This window comes from Cinclus cinclus, chromosome 3 (genome assembly GCF_963662255.1).
Source record: "Cinclus cinclus chromosome 3, bCinCin1.1, whole genome shotgun sequence".
In the NCBI taxonomy this organism is placed as follows: Eukaryota; Metazoa; Chordata; class Aves; order Passeriformes; family Cinclidae; genus Cinclus; species Cinclus cinclus.
The window spans coordinates 49,759,015-49,775,998 of record NC_085048.1 but is presented as its reverse complement, the minus strand read 5'-3'; the positions used below and the strand labels follow the sequence as shown (position 1 = coordinate 49,775,998).

Genomic DNA, 16,984 nt, shown 5'->3' with positions numbered 1-16,984 from the left:
GGGATAGTGCCAGGACCTTGAAAAGACTGCCCAAACCGGCCTTTGGTTAAAGTTGTAATTTAGGGAGAAAACGACCATTTAAATGTTGCCCGGAAACTGAATGGGGTATACGTGCCTGCTGGGAAATAACCCCCTAAGCAATAACTACAAAAAAATCAACCACAACAAGCCACAAACTGTTACCTAAATGGAATGTAAGATATTTATTTTTGTTAGTGATTACACAAGTTAGGTAAGAGTTTTTTCAAGACGACCTGGAGGTGAAGCTGCAATACTCTCATGATTTCCCTTTATGAATAACCTAAGCAGGGCTTTGCACTGACTGCCAGCCAGTATCTGAATACCTTGCACTTTTAAAAATTAGTTATACCAAAATACTTGTTTGTTTTTTCTGTTTTCTCCAGGGATCAGGATATTGTCTGATGTTTGTATAGACCTAAAAGTGCATTGACTTTGATTAAGTATCTTGAGAGTCTGTAAGAAAAAGAGGGCTGCAAATCAGCGAGTTAAGATTATTGCAAGGGATTTGGGATGTTTTGTTTGCTTGCTCTGAGTTTAGTTTAATGAAATTTCTGGTTAGATGACTGAGCTAATATTGAATAATGATAGATCAAAATAAAATGTTCAGCAACTGTGCAACTTACCACAGAAAAGTGCTACCTTGATGAATTGTTACTTTTCATAAAAGTGAACTCTTCCAGCTGGTGCAATATGGTGCTTTTTTTTTTCTCCCCCCCTTTCCTGATTGATACTGTTTGATACTTGGACAGTAATTTACTATATTGTCTCTTCCAAGTGTGTGTGTATTGCTTATGCACAGGTGCTTAGAGAGTCTTTAATTTTTAATTCAAAAAAGTCAAACAACTCTAAATAATTTTTCCTTAAATAGGCTAGAAATATGTAAGCGAAAACTGCCACTGAGGTTTGAAAGTATTCCATGGCATATAAAGATTTTTAAGCCATTGGTTAATCAAACTAAGAAATGAGCTTGTGTATTTTTTTTAAATTTATTTTATTTTATTTTAGCTCTTAAAAGTTTAGCTGACATCTGTCTTCTGGACATGACAGATGTTTCCAGTTTGTCATTGCTTCTTCTCCCAGCTTTTCCCAATAATTTCTGTTTAATTTGACAGCACTCTGTCAGGTCACTGCTGTTGATTAGTGCAGGGCAATTAAACTATTCTGATAATTCCATGGCCCTTGCAAAAGCTGACAGCAGTTTCAGTCATGGGAACAGCTACAGCTCTGACTAGAGGGATTCCAAAGGCAGAACTGAGTAGTAATAATGGATGAGAAGCAGATGAGAGACTATAAAGTTTTCTTATGATGCAGTCATTACATCTGTAAAACTTTCCCTCCCTTTTTTTTTTAGGTTATTGTGTGGTCCTGTACTTCTGTGATTGGCAAGTACAAATAGGATTGTTCAGGCTTTTCTTAATGTAATACCTCCTTTAAGAATATTATGCTACCATATTTTTTTAGTTTTAGTGAACCTGATTTGATTTTTTCTGTTTTCAGTTTGTCTGAAGATAAGCTCTATCAAATATTTCCTGTCTGTGATTGTATCTTTTGATAGAAAATCCTGTTGATAACAGTAAAAAAGTGGCAATTTAAGGTATTTATGCTTTTCTTAGCATCTTGAGGAAAAACAAAACTATGACAGTTTCTCATTCTTCTATTTGTTTTCTACAGATGTCTCATTTTACAAGTGAAGATGAAGCTCTGTTGCAGTCTATGCTTAGACAGTTGCTGCAGAGTGTGAAGGAAAAAATCACCGGAGCCCCATCAGTAGAATGTGCAGAAGAAATTCTCTTGCATTTGGAGGAAACAGATGAGAATTTTCACAAGTACAAATATTTTTTGCTGTTTTTAGCCTTTTGAAGAAATTGGTATATGTTAAACTGTACTATTGCTGAGAAATGTCTACACTTTATATTGCTTTATAAATGTGTGTTTATTTATACATATATAGATATTCCTGTCACTAAACAACTCTCAGATTATGCTAATTTAAATAATAGAATTAATGTTGCCATTTTCTAGGTTTGCTTTTTTTCTGATCCGCCCTTGGTAATATATTTTTACTGTAGTAGTAATTCATGAGCTGCTTATGAGAAAGGAATTTATGTGATGTGATGCATGTGCACACATAATGTACTAAATGCACATGTGAAAAGGAGATAGAAAAAGCAGTCACTGAAGACTCTGAATATATTTGACACCTGCTAGACAACATTGTCTTGTTTTTCAGAATACAGTACTTTTTCAGAGGGCCGTTTAGCTTCCATTTTTGGTTGTTCTCTCTGGCCTATATTACTGAACATGTCTATCTTATCTGTCTATTCCAATCATTCTTTCCATTTGTTTTAAGTAAAAGAGAAATGTATCCCCATCACACTTTTGTTAAATCAGATTTGAGTGTGACTTCTCATACTAGATTTCCATATCCCACGCTCCTCTTTCCTTTCCATGATGTTATAACTTGATTATTTTTTTACTACATGGGAGATTTTTAGTACACATTTTATGACAAGCCAAGAGAATATCAGGCTGAAATGACGTGAAGACATTTTAATAAGGAACAGAGCTCTGTGACCTCACTTCTTCTGAGAAAGCTGATTCTCAATCAGTTTTTTCAGGAGTGGCACTAGTTACATTCTCTTAAATTTACCTAGGTATTGCCATTCCTTTGTCAGTGGTAGGGTTAGGTAAAAGTAAATAAGTGAAATAGAACTAGTGTTTATCTAAAATTTCACTGTAATTTTAAAATCTTGATGCTTGCATGTGTTCTGAAGATTGTTTAACAGGTATTTTAGCTCAGTTTTAGTTTTTGTTGCAGATTATATTGGGTTATGCTGTTGCTTGTCCTCTTGTGAATTTTTAGTGGTAGGTTGCAGGGTGACAAGCATGAGAGTAAAAGAATTTGTTTGTAAACTTGTCAAAGTTGAAAGACACATAATTTTGAAAGGAAAATAAATATTTAGAGAAGATATATACAATAAAGCTCAAACAAAAAAAAAAACCCTGAAATTATTTATGCCATTTTTTTTCTGAGAACCTAATGGAATACCAAGGGTGGAGGGAGTAAATCTGTAAGTGGTTGAAGCAATGCCTATATAGCTTTTCTTTTTACAGCAGTGAAAGCTTGACATCCATTACTCATTCTTGTAGAGAAAAATTGGTGTTCCTAAGGATACTTTATTTTCATGAGAACAGTTTTAGTTCAAATTTAATGGAAAATCAAATTATCTTTAAATTCAGAACATGAGGATTGCTGTCTGGTGCTGCAGTATTTCTTCAGGTATTCTTGTCTTGTTTGTGACCCATGGCAGTGCAGACTGGTTTTCATGGAAAGTCAAAGAGATCATATGGTCATTTGTAAGTGAGGTCATTAAGAAAGCTTCTCCTTAACCTATCCATCCCCATTGCAAGCTCTGTTATTGGTACCGTGTGCTTTTGGACTGTCCAGTGCTGTACTTCAGCTCAGCATTTTGAGCAGTACTCTTTCTGCCTCATGCTTATTTTGACTCAGTATTTCTACTAGATTTTGAGGCTTTACTTTACCCTTTGTTCACACTTTGATGTAGAAAAGACAGAAATACAGGATCCTTAGAAGGCTAATAAAAAGGAAAATTGAATCAAGTACAAAACTTCTCTGCAGTGGCAGACATCAGTATTTTAAATTATATAAGTAGAATTTTTTCTGTTACATTAGAGGTATTTTTAACCCCACCCCATGTGTGATTCCTTTGTAAATCCTAGCAGATCAGTCTGAATTGTTTCTGCTTGTGAGGAAGTAGTACTGTCATTGCTGAAACACATAATTGTAACAAAACATGTCTAAGGTGGAAGAATAATGCAGAAGATGAAGACTAGGACCTCAGACATAAAAGTAGAGGTGTGAATAGTGATGTGGTTACTGTATATTTCAGAGTGAAGGAGTCACTGCAAAAACATACCCTGAAGTGTTTCCCTTATAAAACAAAGGGGCGACAGTTTCATGAAAGCTTTCATGCAGTGGAGAGTTGTGTGCAATTTCACAAATGAAAACAGAAGTAAATGTGGTTTGCATCTTTCTTGAGATGTATTTCTGTTACTTTCAATGAGAACAAGAATGGAAAGGGAGGGGAAAAGAAAGATATTGACCCATGTGATAGAACCTGAGGTAGGCAATCCAGTGAGGAAGTATCTATCATGATATAATTTTATGTGCTTTGTTGTTTGTTTTTTGGGGTTTTTTATCTAAGTTAACACGAAGTAGTTGCACATCTACTTTTGATACAAGGAAAATAAAATTATGCATCTATTGTTACTATGTCATTACTTTTTTGTGTGTTTCTGTTTGCCTTGCCCCTTATACAAATCACAAAGCTAGCCAAAAAGAAAAGTTGATTTATTCTGAGCTGTACTCTTTAGCAATTTCTATAGCTAATATAAAGTTGGAGGACCCCGGGAGAGTCTTTAGTTTGAGATCTCCCTCTGATTATTCTATTCTTTTAGCAAGTTTCTGTGGGTATATGATCATAAGACTGCAAAGTGGTCAATCCTTGAATTTGGTATGTTTGTGTAATCACAGACAGCTGTTTTTTCAGTTTGACTGAGATCTATGTATTGTCATGACACTTAGAATTTCATAGGCAATAGGTGTTCTCATGTATTCTAATTTATAAATTGTGTCTTTTGTGTATCTTCTAATTTTAGGTAGGCATAATGTATAAGTAGTATTACCAGACAGTTTATACTCTAAGACAGTATTAATTTATGCTCTAAGACATATTCAGAGTACTATAAAGAATGTTTATTTTGGATTTTGAAATTTCTTGATACTCTTTGTCTACAAAACCTTAACCTTTTCTCTGAGTGAATTTTTACTTTTGGAAGAAACACAAAGTGAATTGTGCTATTTGGTGTAAACTAACTATTGGTTTTATTTTTTCTGTTTGGTGTTGTTTCTTCCTACAATATGCTAATAATGACCATATTGAAGAAAATCAAACTTTAATGTGTTATTTTACACTCCTGAAGTTTATTTCTATGCAGGTTATAAACTCTTATCTCAGGGTAACAGATCTGCTGGGAGAGAAGATAGTGATTGTTGATATAATGTTGAAAATGTTTCATGGTGAATTCAAGGAGAAATTACATTTTAACTTTGCATATTTCTTGCAGCTATGAGTTTGTGAAATACCTTAGACAATACATAAAAAATACTGTGGGACCTGTGATTGAAGAAGAAGCAGAAAAATGTACCTCTGCTCAAAATCAGGGTGAAATATCTGGCTATGACACACTTGTCCAACATCTTACTAAGAAGGCCCGTGAATCAAAAGAGTGAGTTTATACCTGTAATTCACATCTCTATTTCTTCTTTGTCTTAGTCTTGCTTTCACTTTTCCATAATGTGTTCTGAAAAAAAATAAGATGTGAACCAATAGCAATTCTGAACCTGTAACCAAAGTCAGTGCTAAGAAATTCATATATTGCCACCCTGCATTGCATTTTGTCATGCTTTCTGTCACCCTAGAATTAAGTTTGAGAATATTTGCATAATAGGTAGCAAATACGTGAATTTTTTGAGATATTTAGGATTTTAGCTTCAGTGGTCATTTATATGCGTTGCAAAATAAGAAAATAGGAAAATAGATGTTAGGATGACCATTTTTCAGATTATGCTGTTTGTATAATTTTGTTTCAAGGATCAGGACCTTAGGGTTTTGTGCTTATTAATATTAGTAGAAGAAACTCCAATGAACTAACTATGTATCTTATATTTTTAATTTGGCTTGTAGGAGGGTATTAAGGCACAACAAGATAATTTGTATCTTTGATGACTGTAAAAAAAAATTGTAGCATTAAAGTAAAAAAAAAATTGAAATAAAATATCAACTTTTTACAATAGGATGCTTTTCTGAAACATTTTTTATTTTTAACTGCTTCCCTGTGGATATTATTTTTTGATTTATGGAAATAAGATAAAACCCTGGTTTTGCTGAAAGAAAATTATTTTGTGTGCATGACCTGATCTCAAGATCTTGAATTAGGATAATGTGTTCACTTCTACTGATTCTGCTCAAAGTTAATAGCAAAAGAAAAATTGGATGTTGAACTGCAAGAAACAAACAGTAACAAGGATGAGAACTGGCCTGTTTTCTCAGGGGCAGATCCTCCATTTTGGTGGACTTATCTTGTTCTTTCTTCAGAACATCCCAAAATAGAATTATGATAGTGGCATTTCTTTGAATGGTTCTGGAATGGAAAAAAAGCAGTTTTATTGTAGTTTTAAAATATCATTAACTGAATCATGTAAGGTACATACATGTTTCCTTGCTCAGTTTGGATTTGCAGTTGGTATTGTAAATTCAATGAGTTCAATTCCAATTTGCATTTTGTCGTATTCAGTTATTCATGATGTAGCAATTTCTTTTTCTTTTCTTTTGTTTTCACATTTTGATTTTTGTGTTCTTATATATTAAAATCCTCTTTACTTTGAAGATACAGAGAAATGATGAATGCCTTGAAGAATGTCATGATGGTTGTGGTAGAATCTTTGATTAACAAGTTTGAAGAAGATCGCATGCACGATAAGGAGCTGGCTAGTAAAGCAAAGAAAGAGCTTCAGAGTGGCTATTACACAGACAACTGTTCTGACAGTGACTCCTCCTTCAACCAAGTACAATGGGTTTTCTCTCTATGTTATGAAATAATCATGATACTGCAAAATTGTTGAATTTCTGTCAGTGGAGTTGCCCTAGAGAAAGATTAATTTTTCCCGTCTTTGTTATTTCTTAAACCCAAATTATTTGCTTTTCTTTCAGTTTTAAGTTCTAAGCTTATACTAGCTAAATTAGTCATCATATGCTAGATGAGATCAGTATGATGCCCATATGCTTCAAAGTACCTATCCAAGTATGGTGAAGAAAGCTAAAATCATTACATAATCTAACTTTTGTGATTTTAGTTTAGAAGCCAAATAATGTGCAATTAATTTCCAGACCACTGTACTATGCTACATTTCTTGCTGAATAAATTATTATAAGGGATTTTTTTAAGATATAGGAAACTTTAAAGTAAAGCAAACAAAATATGTGATTTATATGTGTGATACATGTGATATAGTGATTTCATTATCTTAAGTTTAACTTTGGGTAAACAGCAGAAAACACTTGGAATATTGCCTTTACAGTAAAATTAGTGTAGATGTTGAAGTCCTATTATTATTAATTATTAAAAGTAAATTAGGTATCAGAAAGACTGATGACTTTAATCTTCAGGTGTTCAGTTTAATAAAATATACTGATGATCATTTTATAATGTGTATTACAGAGTTATGCATTCATGAGCCAAGAACAATTGCAGCTGCTTGCAGAAAGGCTTGACCCTAGTCAGCCCAAGGAAGTAAGTTTAAAAGCAGAAATGAAATGTTAATACAAATGAATGCTTATGACATATTGGAGAGCAGCCTGTATGTACATAAGAGTTCCTATGTACCTAAGTGGAAACTTTAATTTGTTGGTTTATCTCTCTTACCTTCAGTGCAGAAACTACTCTGCAGTGCAGTGTTTCATTGTAACCATCTGGTTCAAATACTATTGTTGCAGCAACTATTTAATTTTTTGGGGGGATCTATGTGCTATAGATTGGCATTTTTAGTTTATAAAAAAGTTGTTCCATGATAAATAAAGTTACCGAACGTTATTTGTTCTGTATACATGTCCCTTGCCCTTCTTGATAACTTCTGTGTTGCCCTTTGAGTTACCCCTGTCAGAAGAGAGAGATGCCTGCTGATTTGCCAACAACCTGCTGCCAAATGGAAAATGGAAATCCAAGTTAGGTTTGCTGTTGTGTCAGTGGCAGTACTAATTTGTCTCTCTAACCAACAATCAACACCAGCTGTTGGTATTTTTGAATTTTGGAGAAATACCAGTTTGAATGTGCTGTCTCAATAACACTTGTTTTGGCTTTTCTGGCAGTTGAAAAAGGCATGGTAGGCAGGAGGTGGTAAAAACATTGTGATGGAGTTTTATTAGAAAACCAGGTAAAAAGTCTGATGCTACTAAATGTTATTAAAATGTCCTACAGTTTCTTTCAGTAAGGTGGAATAAATTGCTAGAGATAACAGTTCTCTATGAATTGAAAGAAAGAAGTTACTTGAAACTATTTTGAATGCAGATGAAAATTCAGCAGAATAACATAATATCTAATAACTGTGTCTGCTTCTCCTAGCTGAGAGCTTTAGAGAGCTATATTCCCCAATAGCAAAATATTTGATTACAGGCAGAGAGTAGAACATAAACCTTGCATCCAGTATTGAAAACCCATTTAAAATGGTTTTATTGCTTCTTCGAATGAATGCATTTTCCCCAGTGTGATGTAGTGTTTTGTCTAAATAGCCATAAAAAATATAGCAGAAAATAAGTATTTGTTATTCCTTATCTGTTCTGCAGCCAGGTTCTGTTCCTTCCTGTCCACCCTTCCTGCCTCTGACTTGTTAATTGCATATTTTGGAGGTTGCTGTGAATGAATTTTTTTGGTGTTTATCTTTTTGACTGCTCCAGGTTCGCCAAGAAGCTTTGCAGACGCTGTGCTTGGCCCCTGCCTCTGATATCCTGAGCTCTGACAGTTGGCCAGGTTTGCGTAAGCATCTGACCATCTCTCTGGCAGATCCTGATACAGCATTCAGTGTAAGGGAATGTTTTTGTATGGAATTACCAGATTTGTACCCAAAGAAAGGGCCACCAAAGAGGTGTAAGAAGTTACATACATATTATAAGGGTTCATGACATTTCATTATTAGTGTGTGACTCACATAAACTTATTTTTTGAAGTAACAAATAGAGGATTCCAGTAAATTTTTGTTTTAAGGACTGCAACAGGCTTTCAAAAGGATTTTTAGACTGATACCAAAGTACTAATTTGCATTTCTTTTAATGGCGGTGAAGACATTTGAATTTCTTTTAGCAAAAACACACATAAAAAAGTGGACAAAACTGCTCTGTAAAATAGGTCATGTTAATATTTCCTGCTCAAGTCAGGTTTATGCTGCATGTTGATGAGAAAATGATACATAGTAATATTTCACAGGCAGTGATGAGGAAAAGAAATGACAGCTGCTTAAATGGCTTTTTGATTATTTATTATGTCAATTAAACTTCTTTGCTTCTTCAGGTTTTAAAGTGATTACCAAATAAATAGGGAAGATGCCCCTGCTGTTATCATATATTTCTCTTTCTCCTGAGAAATTTCTTTTAAAACAGTGATAATTACAAGTCACTGATTATTAATTGAGAAGTAATGTTCCTTGGTCTGCTTTGTAACTCAGTGAGGCTTTCAATTGGTTCTTTAGTTCGAGTATTTGAATAAAATTTCCTTTGAACTGGAGATTTCTGTTGTCATAAACTATATTTTTGTAAAGAATATAACATCTTCACAGATGTTCAGATCAGTAATATGTAATACTAAGAATAATGGTATACTGGTTATCTTGGAATTATCAAACACAGTAAATGGCTAATACACTGCTTGCTTTTTTCATCCTTAGGAGAAAATTCTTAGGTTCTATGCAAAAACCTTTTCTTCTTCTCCATTTAATATGACAAAAGAAGTCTATACAAGTTTAGGTATGTGCATTTAATTACATTTCAGACTTCATGGGTCATGCACTTTTGGAAAAGTTAATTTTTTTAATGAAGACTGTATAAGACAGTCTGTTTTTTCACGGTTGTCATGAAGGTGAAGTGTTTTTTTGTTGTTGGTTTCTCTTTTATTTTTTTAGCAAGACACTTGGAGTTGTACTTTCTTTCTGGAGAATATTCTCTTCATATCTCAGCTGGTCTGGATGTATCTAACTCAGATGTAAATCGTTTACTTAAAAAGGTATAAATTACCCTTTTGTACCCTTTCTATCAGTACTGGAACATGGTTCACTAATTATTTTTAGTTTTAATTTTAATTTTATTAATTATGTTTTCAGATTCGTCTTTTAAATGAGTACCAAAAGGAAGCACCATCTTCCTGGATTCGACATCCAGAAAAGTATGTCACCTTCAAAACCCTGTAACTGTTTTTTAATTTAATTGTTACATAAAATAAGAAGCATGTAATTTTAGCAAAGGCTTGACTATAGGATGCACAGTGGCTAGTCAGTGACAGCAGGGGAAATAAAAGTAGAGGGCAGGAAAAGAAAAATGGGGAAGTTGCAGAGGAGTAATCATATTAAGCTGCATTTGGAGTGTTCTAAGTACTTTTGAACAAAAAATAATTTGGATGCAAGCATGGTAAGTCTAACATTCAGCACTTAAAATGTGTAGTAACTTAGGAGAATATTGAGGCATATTAGTTTTATTTGTGGTATTACAAAGAATTACTGCCCATACAAGATCAAGTTAAAGAAAATGCTGTTGGTACTAATGATCTATCTGAGGGTTTTTTGAGACGTTTGTTCTTGAGTATTACTGGTGGAAGGACTTCAGTGATTTTTTTTTTTTGGTTTTCTATCCATTTTTTCCCATTTGTGTCATAAGGTACATGGAAGAAGTAGTGGAGAGTACCTTGTCACTTTTGTCATTAAAACACAAGCCTAATCATCCTGCCTCTCCAGATTTCTTGAGTCCAATGCACTTCTTGGCTCTGCTAGATATCAAAGCAGTGTGGTTTAAGAAGTGGACGGTAAGCAAATAACCCTCAACCCAACACAAATAACTTTTTCATGTCAGGCATTAACTTTGAAAAGTTACAGTTCTGACATCATGGACCTGTTGTGTCCTGTAGCAACCTAGATTAAGGAAGTGCAGGGTGTTTTTTAGACTTTTATGTCCACTGCTTTTCAATACTCTCCACCTCAGTCTCTGTTCAGTTACTTGTTTTCTGTGCTTTGTGTCTTCACTCCCTTTGGTAGAATTGACTGACAGCCCTCAAAAGATGCAAGTATTTCTTTGAAAGAAATGATGAGCATGAAAAAACAATTCTGTATTACAGGCTACCCACAGTTTGCTAACTTCAGTGGACATCAGAGCTTTTTCCAGCCTACCATATATAAACTTACAATTTTGGATTTACTTGGCAATTTCAAAATGTGGAGTTTAGCATTTCATTGGTTTTCTGTTTTAACTACATGTTCTACCACACTCTTTTCTAGTGATGTAGGTGTTTTTTTTGTCATAAATGTACTGCAAACAGAAGTCTCAGTTGAGTGTAATACTGGCTTACTCAAGCTGGAGTTCAATACATTGAATATGTACTGTATATGGGATCCCTACTAGAACAGAATTAGAGATAATTTCTACTTTTTAGTTAAAAAACAGACACTTCTTTGCAGTTGACATTACATCTTCTTTGTCAATCAAGCATGCATATTACAGCAGAAGAGTGGTATTTAGGCTTCTGGAAAGGAAATACAAATCCTTGGTAAGTACTTCTATTAATATACTTTATTCAATAATAGTCTGTAAATAAAATTTATGGATAAAACACAGGGTAATTGCTTGAAACTGAAAGAGGGTAGATTTAGATCAGATATTATGAGGAAATTCTTTTTCTGTGAGGGTGGTGAGACATTGGAAAAGATTGCCCAGAGAACTTGTGGATGCCCCTTCCCTGGAAGTGTTCAAGGCCATATTGGATGGGGGTGCAAGGTATCCCTGCCCACAGCATTGTTTGGAACTAGATGATCTTTAAGGTCCCTTTCAGGTCAGATCATTCTACAATTCTATGAATTACTGAGGCAAGTTTACTTGCTACTTAGCCTTTTTATGCACATAGTGGACAATTTTTATTATTATTTTTTTTTCTTAGCTGTTCCATGTTCTTCAGCTAGATAAGACTTTTGGAATTTTAATTTTTTATTTCATTTTTTCTTTGCTTAAATAATAAATGCAAAGAAGTGTGTATGGCCAGATCTGAGGAAGGGGAACTTCACTATTTTATTGCAGGTGTTTACTTAGGATTATAATTTATTATTTTGTTACATTTCATTGTTGTTTAGAAGTATTTCCAAAAAAAGCATAAAAGTGACAAATGGTGCATGATAAATACCATAAATACACTGTGCTAAATTTGGACTTCTGATGAAAAGAGGCTAAAAAAACTGCCATTGTATTCTCTGAAGCATTAAGGGTTCAAAGTCAACAAGATAAATCAAACTGGGAAAATATATTTAGTAATATAGCTGTTAGTCCCATCATATATTTTGTGTGGGCAGATCTCTTTACGGGGATGGAATTTTCATTGTTTTTAATAAGACTACTGTAGATGTGAGATCCATTCATATAAACAGGACTTGGCTATGTTTTATAAAATCTTGTCATACAAATGAAATAAAATATAAAATATATGGGACCGATAAAACCTTAAGGTGGAGAAAAGGACACAGACAACTATAAGAGACCTTTATCTATGTGTACAGAACAGGCCATAGAATAAAGCATGAGCCATGCAACAAAGAGTTTATAATAGAAAGTCCATGAGCAGGGTAGTTTAATTTATAAGCAGAAGGTAAACATCTGATTAAGGTTGGGGTTTTGTTTATTGTGTAGGTCTGAATATTTACACTTGTGAATAAATCTTGGTAGCTCTAAGCTGGAATAAATCTATAACTTTTCTTCCCAGATCATAAGAAAATAGAAACAATTAACTCTATCCCAGCTGAAACCAGGACAATGTGCTTTGGGTTTCCTTGCTACAACCATACTTATAAATTTTAGCTTTTATATATCTTGATTAGATTGTAATGCTATGACAATGATATACCACCAAGAACAGTAATAACACTGACAGCACCTGGCAGCCAACTGCCTTCAGTTTAGTAAGTGTATTCAAGACAAAGTTTTTCACATGTGGAAATTTAAAATCTTCAATAGTAATGACAATAGGGCATTCACAGATTGCAGTTGACTTCTCAAAACACTTCCACATTCTCTCTACTCTTTTTCATAGACTGTCTTTATGTATATAGAGCTGGTTGTGTGATAACGTAATAATAATGGTGGTATATTTTCTTATCCCTGTAAAATTTTGTCTCCTCTTGACTAATCTGTCCAAAGCACTGAAAAATGAAGTAATTGAAGTTGGTATTTAAGTTCTTGTGTTAAAGGACAGTACTTGGATGAAAGAGAGCATGAGAATTCTGTGAATTGTGAAATTGTGAAATATCAGGTAACATTACTTCGTGCTTTGTTCCACAGATTAATGCAGCGGTCCAGCAGTGTCTTGATTATTTTGAATTTTGCAAGGCAGCAGTTAATAAAAATTCCAAAGTCAGTGACTTTTCACAGCAGCACTGTAGTGAGTATCTTTGCATGTCTCACATTATATACACATACATCCTCTTTGTGTGGGTTTTTGAGCATGCAGAGGAAGACATTCTATCTATTCTATTTATTCACAAAACGTTCTATGACTGTCTTTTAAAAGAAAACTAATAGCAGTGGTTAATTACTTAAGCTGTCTTTATATACAAAATGCTTGTGTTGCAGGAAGTACTTAGGTGCTGTAAACTACAAGAGCAAAGTTCTAATTTTTTTTTTACTTTATTTTTACAGGTGATATGCAGAATTTTTCTTACACTGGACCAGAATTGCAGTACATCTATTTTGTTCATTCATTGTGCCTCTTAGGAAGATTGTTAATCTATAAGCAAGGCCAGAATCTCTTTCCAGTACAGCTAAAAAGTAAAAAAGGTAGGAGGAGAGTTGAGGAAAATGGAACCTGTTGAGAAAAACTGTATCCATTCTTATATATTTTCACTGCAGTATTGTGGACATTGAAGAACAATACTGTGTTCACCAATTCTGGGCCTGGAAGCTTTCATAATGGTGGTATGTGTGTGTATATATCTATATATGAGCATCTATACACAATTTTTTATTCTTTGACGGATGTGGTTGAAAGGATTGCTTGGATGTTTTACTTTTAATATATTAATATTGTGTTGAAGGACAGTTGGATCAATGTGTAAGTGACTCAGTTTTTCTAGGTGTGACTAATAGCTTCTGTCAAACCATCCAATTAGTTGGATGAGAGACATGTCCAGGGATGAAAACTGTTTTTCAGGTGTGAAAGAAAAATCAAATTGCAAATAGAAAACAAATACTCTTGAGTTTAATTTGTTAATTAAGATAAAATAAAAGTAGAAGGAAAGTTCCGTACCTGTGGAACAGACATGTTAGTAGGGACACCAGGCATGAGATGGAAAAGCCCTTGTTGGACAGCCAGAGAAATCTACATGGTGCAGGGCTGGCAAACAGAAGTGTGTGAGGGCAATTGTAGCATTTCATTGCTTTAATTTCTCTGCTAATTCAGTGTAGAATTCCAAACACTACTGGATACTAGTTCTGTGACTTTTCTTTTGTCCCTCTGGTTAGAGGATCAAGACTTGATAGATTCAGTGCAGAGAGCAGTTGTGAATAAGAAACATCTACTAATGAAGTGCTTTTATCATTTATGCATTACAGTGTAACACCCGTCCAGCAGAGATCCAGGGATGGTGGTTGTTTTTTTATTTTCCTGTGAAATGTAACAAATTTGCCATCTCTTTTCTTAATATTTCCCTTCTCAGCTTCACACATGGCAACTCCTTCCTCACAAATTGGCTGATTTATTAACATAATTACATTAAACTTGGAGCAATTGTTCCCATCTTGCATTTAGTGACATTTGTTATATTTGTTTCAGACCTGAGAAAGAGCTGTGTGACAGCCTGTCTTTTCCTGTTGTTTCACTTAATCTAATAGTAAAGTGATGCTTTTTTTTCCTACAGTTCGGTATATTCAGTATTTTCAAATATTAGCTGCCATTTGTTGCAGTGAAAGACATTGTAAAATTTCAATTGGCTAAATTGAGAGCAAGATCAAGTCTTATAAGTTGATCATGAAATACCTTTGTAGAGTCCCAAGGATATGTATGTCCTTTGCTTTAACATTTGTGCAAAATTGATTTCCTCTATACAGCAAAGGATTCTTTATATATATTTACAAAATCAGTCTTTAATGTCTTTTTAGTCTTTAATGTCTTTTTAGTCTTTAATGTCTTTTTAGTCTTTAATATGTTTTTAGTCTTTAATATGTTTTTAGTCTTTATGTGTTTTTAGTCTTCTATGTGTTTTTAGTCTTTAATTGACAAAGTACTTTCCTTTTTTTTTTTTTTAATAGATAGTGTATCCATAACTGATGTGCTGGTATTATTTGCTCAACTTATTTATTACTCTCCAAGTTACCCAAAGACAGATTTGGTAGCAGATACAGGTAAATGCTTCTTTTTCCTTACATGCTAATATATTTGGGTTTAATGAGGCATATGGTAACTTCTTCTGCAATTTTTAATTTTATCTCTTATTAGTGCAGCTTTTCTCTTCCCTTCCACCCTTACCCTTTCTTCTTCCGTCTATATTGAATCAGCACTTAACAAAATTAGTAATAATTCAGAAGCAACTATGTAAGTCATATAGGGTTATTTGTGGAAGCTAAAATATAAATAAGTATTTCTTGTGTTCACCAGACAATTATTCTCCAGCAAGTCTTGTTATGGAGATTCTGCAAGTTTTTTGTGATCAAACAGGATGTGCTGCTGAATGTTTGTATAAAGACACAGTGATAGATGCCCTGCTTCATCCTGTTCAAAGTTTGCTGAGTGGCGCAGAGGTTTGTAATAATCCTCCAAATGATTTTTACATGTACAGAATATTAAACTTTCCATATCTACATATTTTTTATGTAGAAAGTTTATTTACTCACGTAATATGGTAGCTTCTCTGGTATTTTGTACATTAACTGTCACAGTGTGCATTGAATAGTTGAGTCTGTTGCTGTGATTGGTCTGACATAGAATTCTTGTGAATAGTAGCAAAAAGTGTGCTGTAGTGAGACTGTTTCCTTTGGAAAAAACACACTATTTCATTTTTTTTGATTGGTTTTGGCTTTTTTCTGATGTCTTTTGGATATTTCTTGGATGAATGTTTTCTCTACCTTCTATTTGAAAGGCAACCTACTTTTATTTTCAAATTCAGTTGGTTGGATGTTCTCAATAACTAGTGTAAGTAAAATATATAACTCTCCATGGGAAGCCATTATTTTCTGGATTGATAAAAGAAGAAGGGTTTTTTGATCTCTTTTTTGGTAAACATTTTATGAAAATATTGGGAATTAGTGCTCTTTGTAATGAAGATTTCTGTGTGATGACATTTGAACACAGGCTGTTAACTTACTGTGTTTAAGATATTAAGAAATCATCAGAAAGGTGACCTTCAGGTTCTGCATACCTAAGACAGACTTGAAAAAACAGCTTTCACAAAAGCATTGAATTTAAAGCTTCCTTTTTTTTTTTTCCCCCTCTTCCAAATAGGTGCATATAAACTGTCTTGAAACCACTTTACTTGATGTAGCTGATATTTTGGCAAGGATTGCTGCTTCAGAAGATGGTCTTTCTCTTCTTCTTTATGGAGAAAATGAAAACAATGCCAAAGACACGTAAGAGTGCATGAATGGATTGCATTAGTGAGCGCTTCAGTGAATTACATTGTTCTTACAAAGACTCATTTTCTCATCTTTCATTTATCTATAACATAACATATTTTGGTTTTCTTTGAGTAAAATATCTGTATAAATTAAAGTAGTAACTGATTTATAGAATGTATGAGGGAGATATTTATGTTAGAATCAGGTGAAATGACAATGTAAATAAATAATAATAATAGTAATAGTAATTTAATGTTTTTCTTAATTTTTTAATTCATGTGAGAGCTTTCCTTTCTTTGAATATAGTTCCATTATATTCATGGTGTTACTGTTCAGACCAAAGGCCTCTCTTCAGTTTTCTTTGTTTTTAGAATAAGTATTAAAAACAACCAAATTCATTTAAAGAATAGATTTAATGTAGCATTCACATTTCAATCAATCTAGTAGAGACAGATCTTGTATAAGAAGCTTCCATGTGTAGCGCTGTACCTAATTTAGGATCAGTGTGTTCCTATGGGTGGAATATAGTTAGGTGATGC

At 33.7% G+C, this 16,984-nt stretch overlaps 1 protein-coding gene across 1 annotated transcript in view; it reads left to right on the top strand.

The window, feature by feature from the left end:
• The first annotated feature begins 1,692 nt into the window (after positions 1-1,692).
• Positions 1,693-16,984, top strand: part of TBC1D32 (TBC1 domain family member 32) — a 71,022-nt gene continuing 55,730 nt past the window's right edge. Inside the window, exons 1-15 of the mRNA XM_062488766.1 lie at positions 1,693-1,847; positions 5,170-5,331; positions 6,493-6,670; positions 7,324-7,395; positions 8,556-8,681; positions 9,539-9,617; positions 9,773-9,873; positions 9,971-10,032; positions 10,521-10,665; positions 11,344-11,403; positions 13,179-13,278; positions 13,536-13,673; positions 15,144-15,236; positions 15,490-15,632; positions 16,333-16,457. Of these exons, the coding sequence (XP_062344750.1) occupies positions 1,693-1,847; positions 5,170-5,331; positions 6,493-6,670; positions 7,324-7,395; positions 8,556-8,681; positions 9,539-9,617; positions 9,773-9,873; positions 9,971-10,032; positions 10,521-10,665; positions 11,344-11,403; positions 13,179-13,278; positions 13,536-13,673; positions 15,144-15,236; positions 15,490-15,632; positions 16,333-16,457 (1,739 nt within the window). The remainder of the gene's footprint in view (positions 1,848-5,169; positions 5,332-6,492; positions 6,671-7,323; positions 7,396-8,555; positions 8,682-9,538; positions 9,618-9,772; positions 9,874-9,970; positions 10,033-10,520; positions 10,666-11,343; positions 11,404-13,178; positions 13,279-13,535; positions 13,674-15,143; positions 15,237-15,489; positions 15,633-16,332; positions 16,458-16,984) is intronic.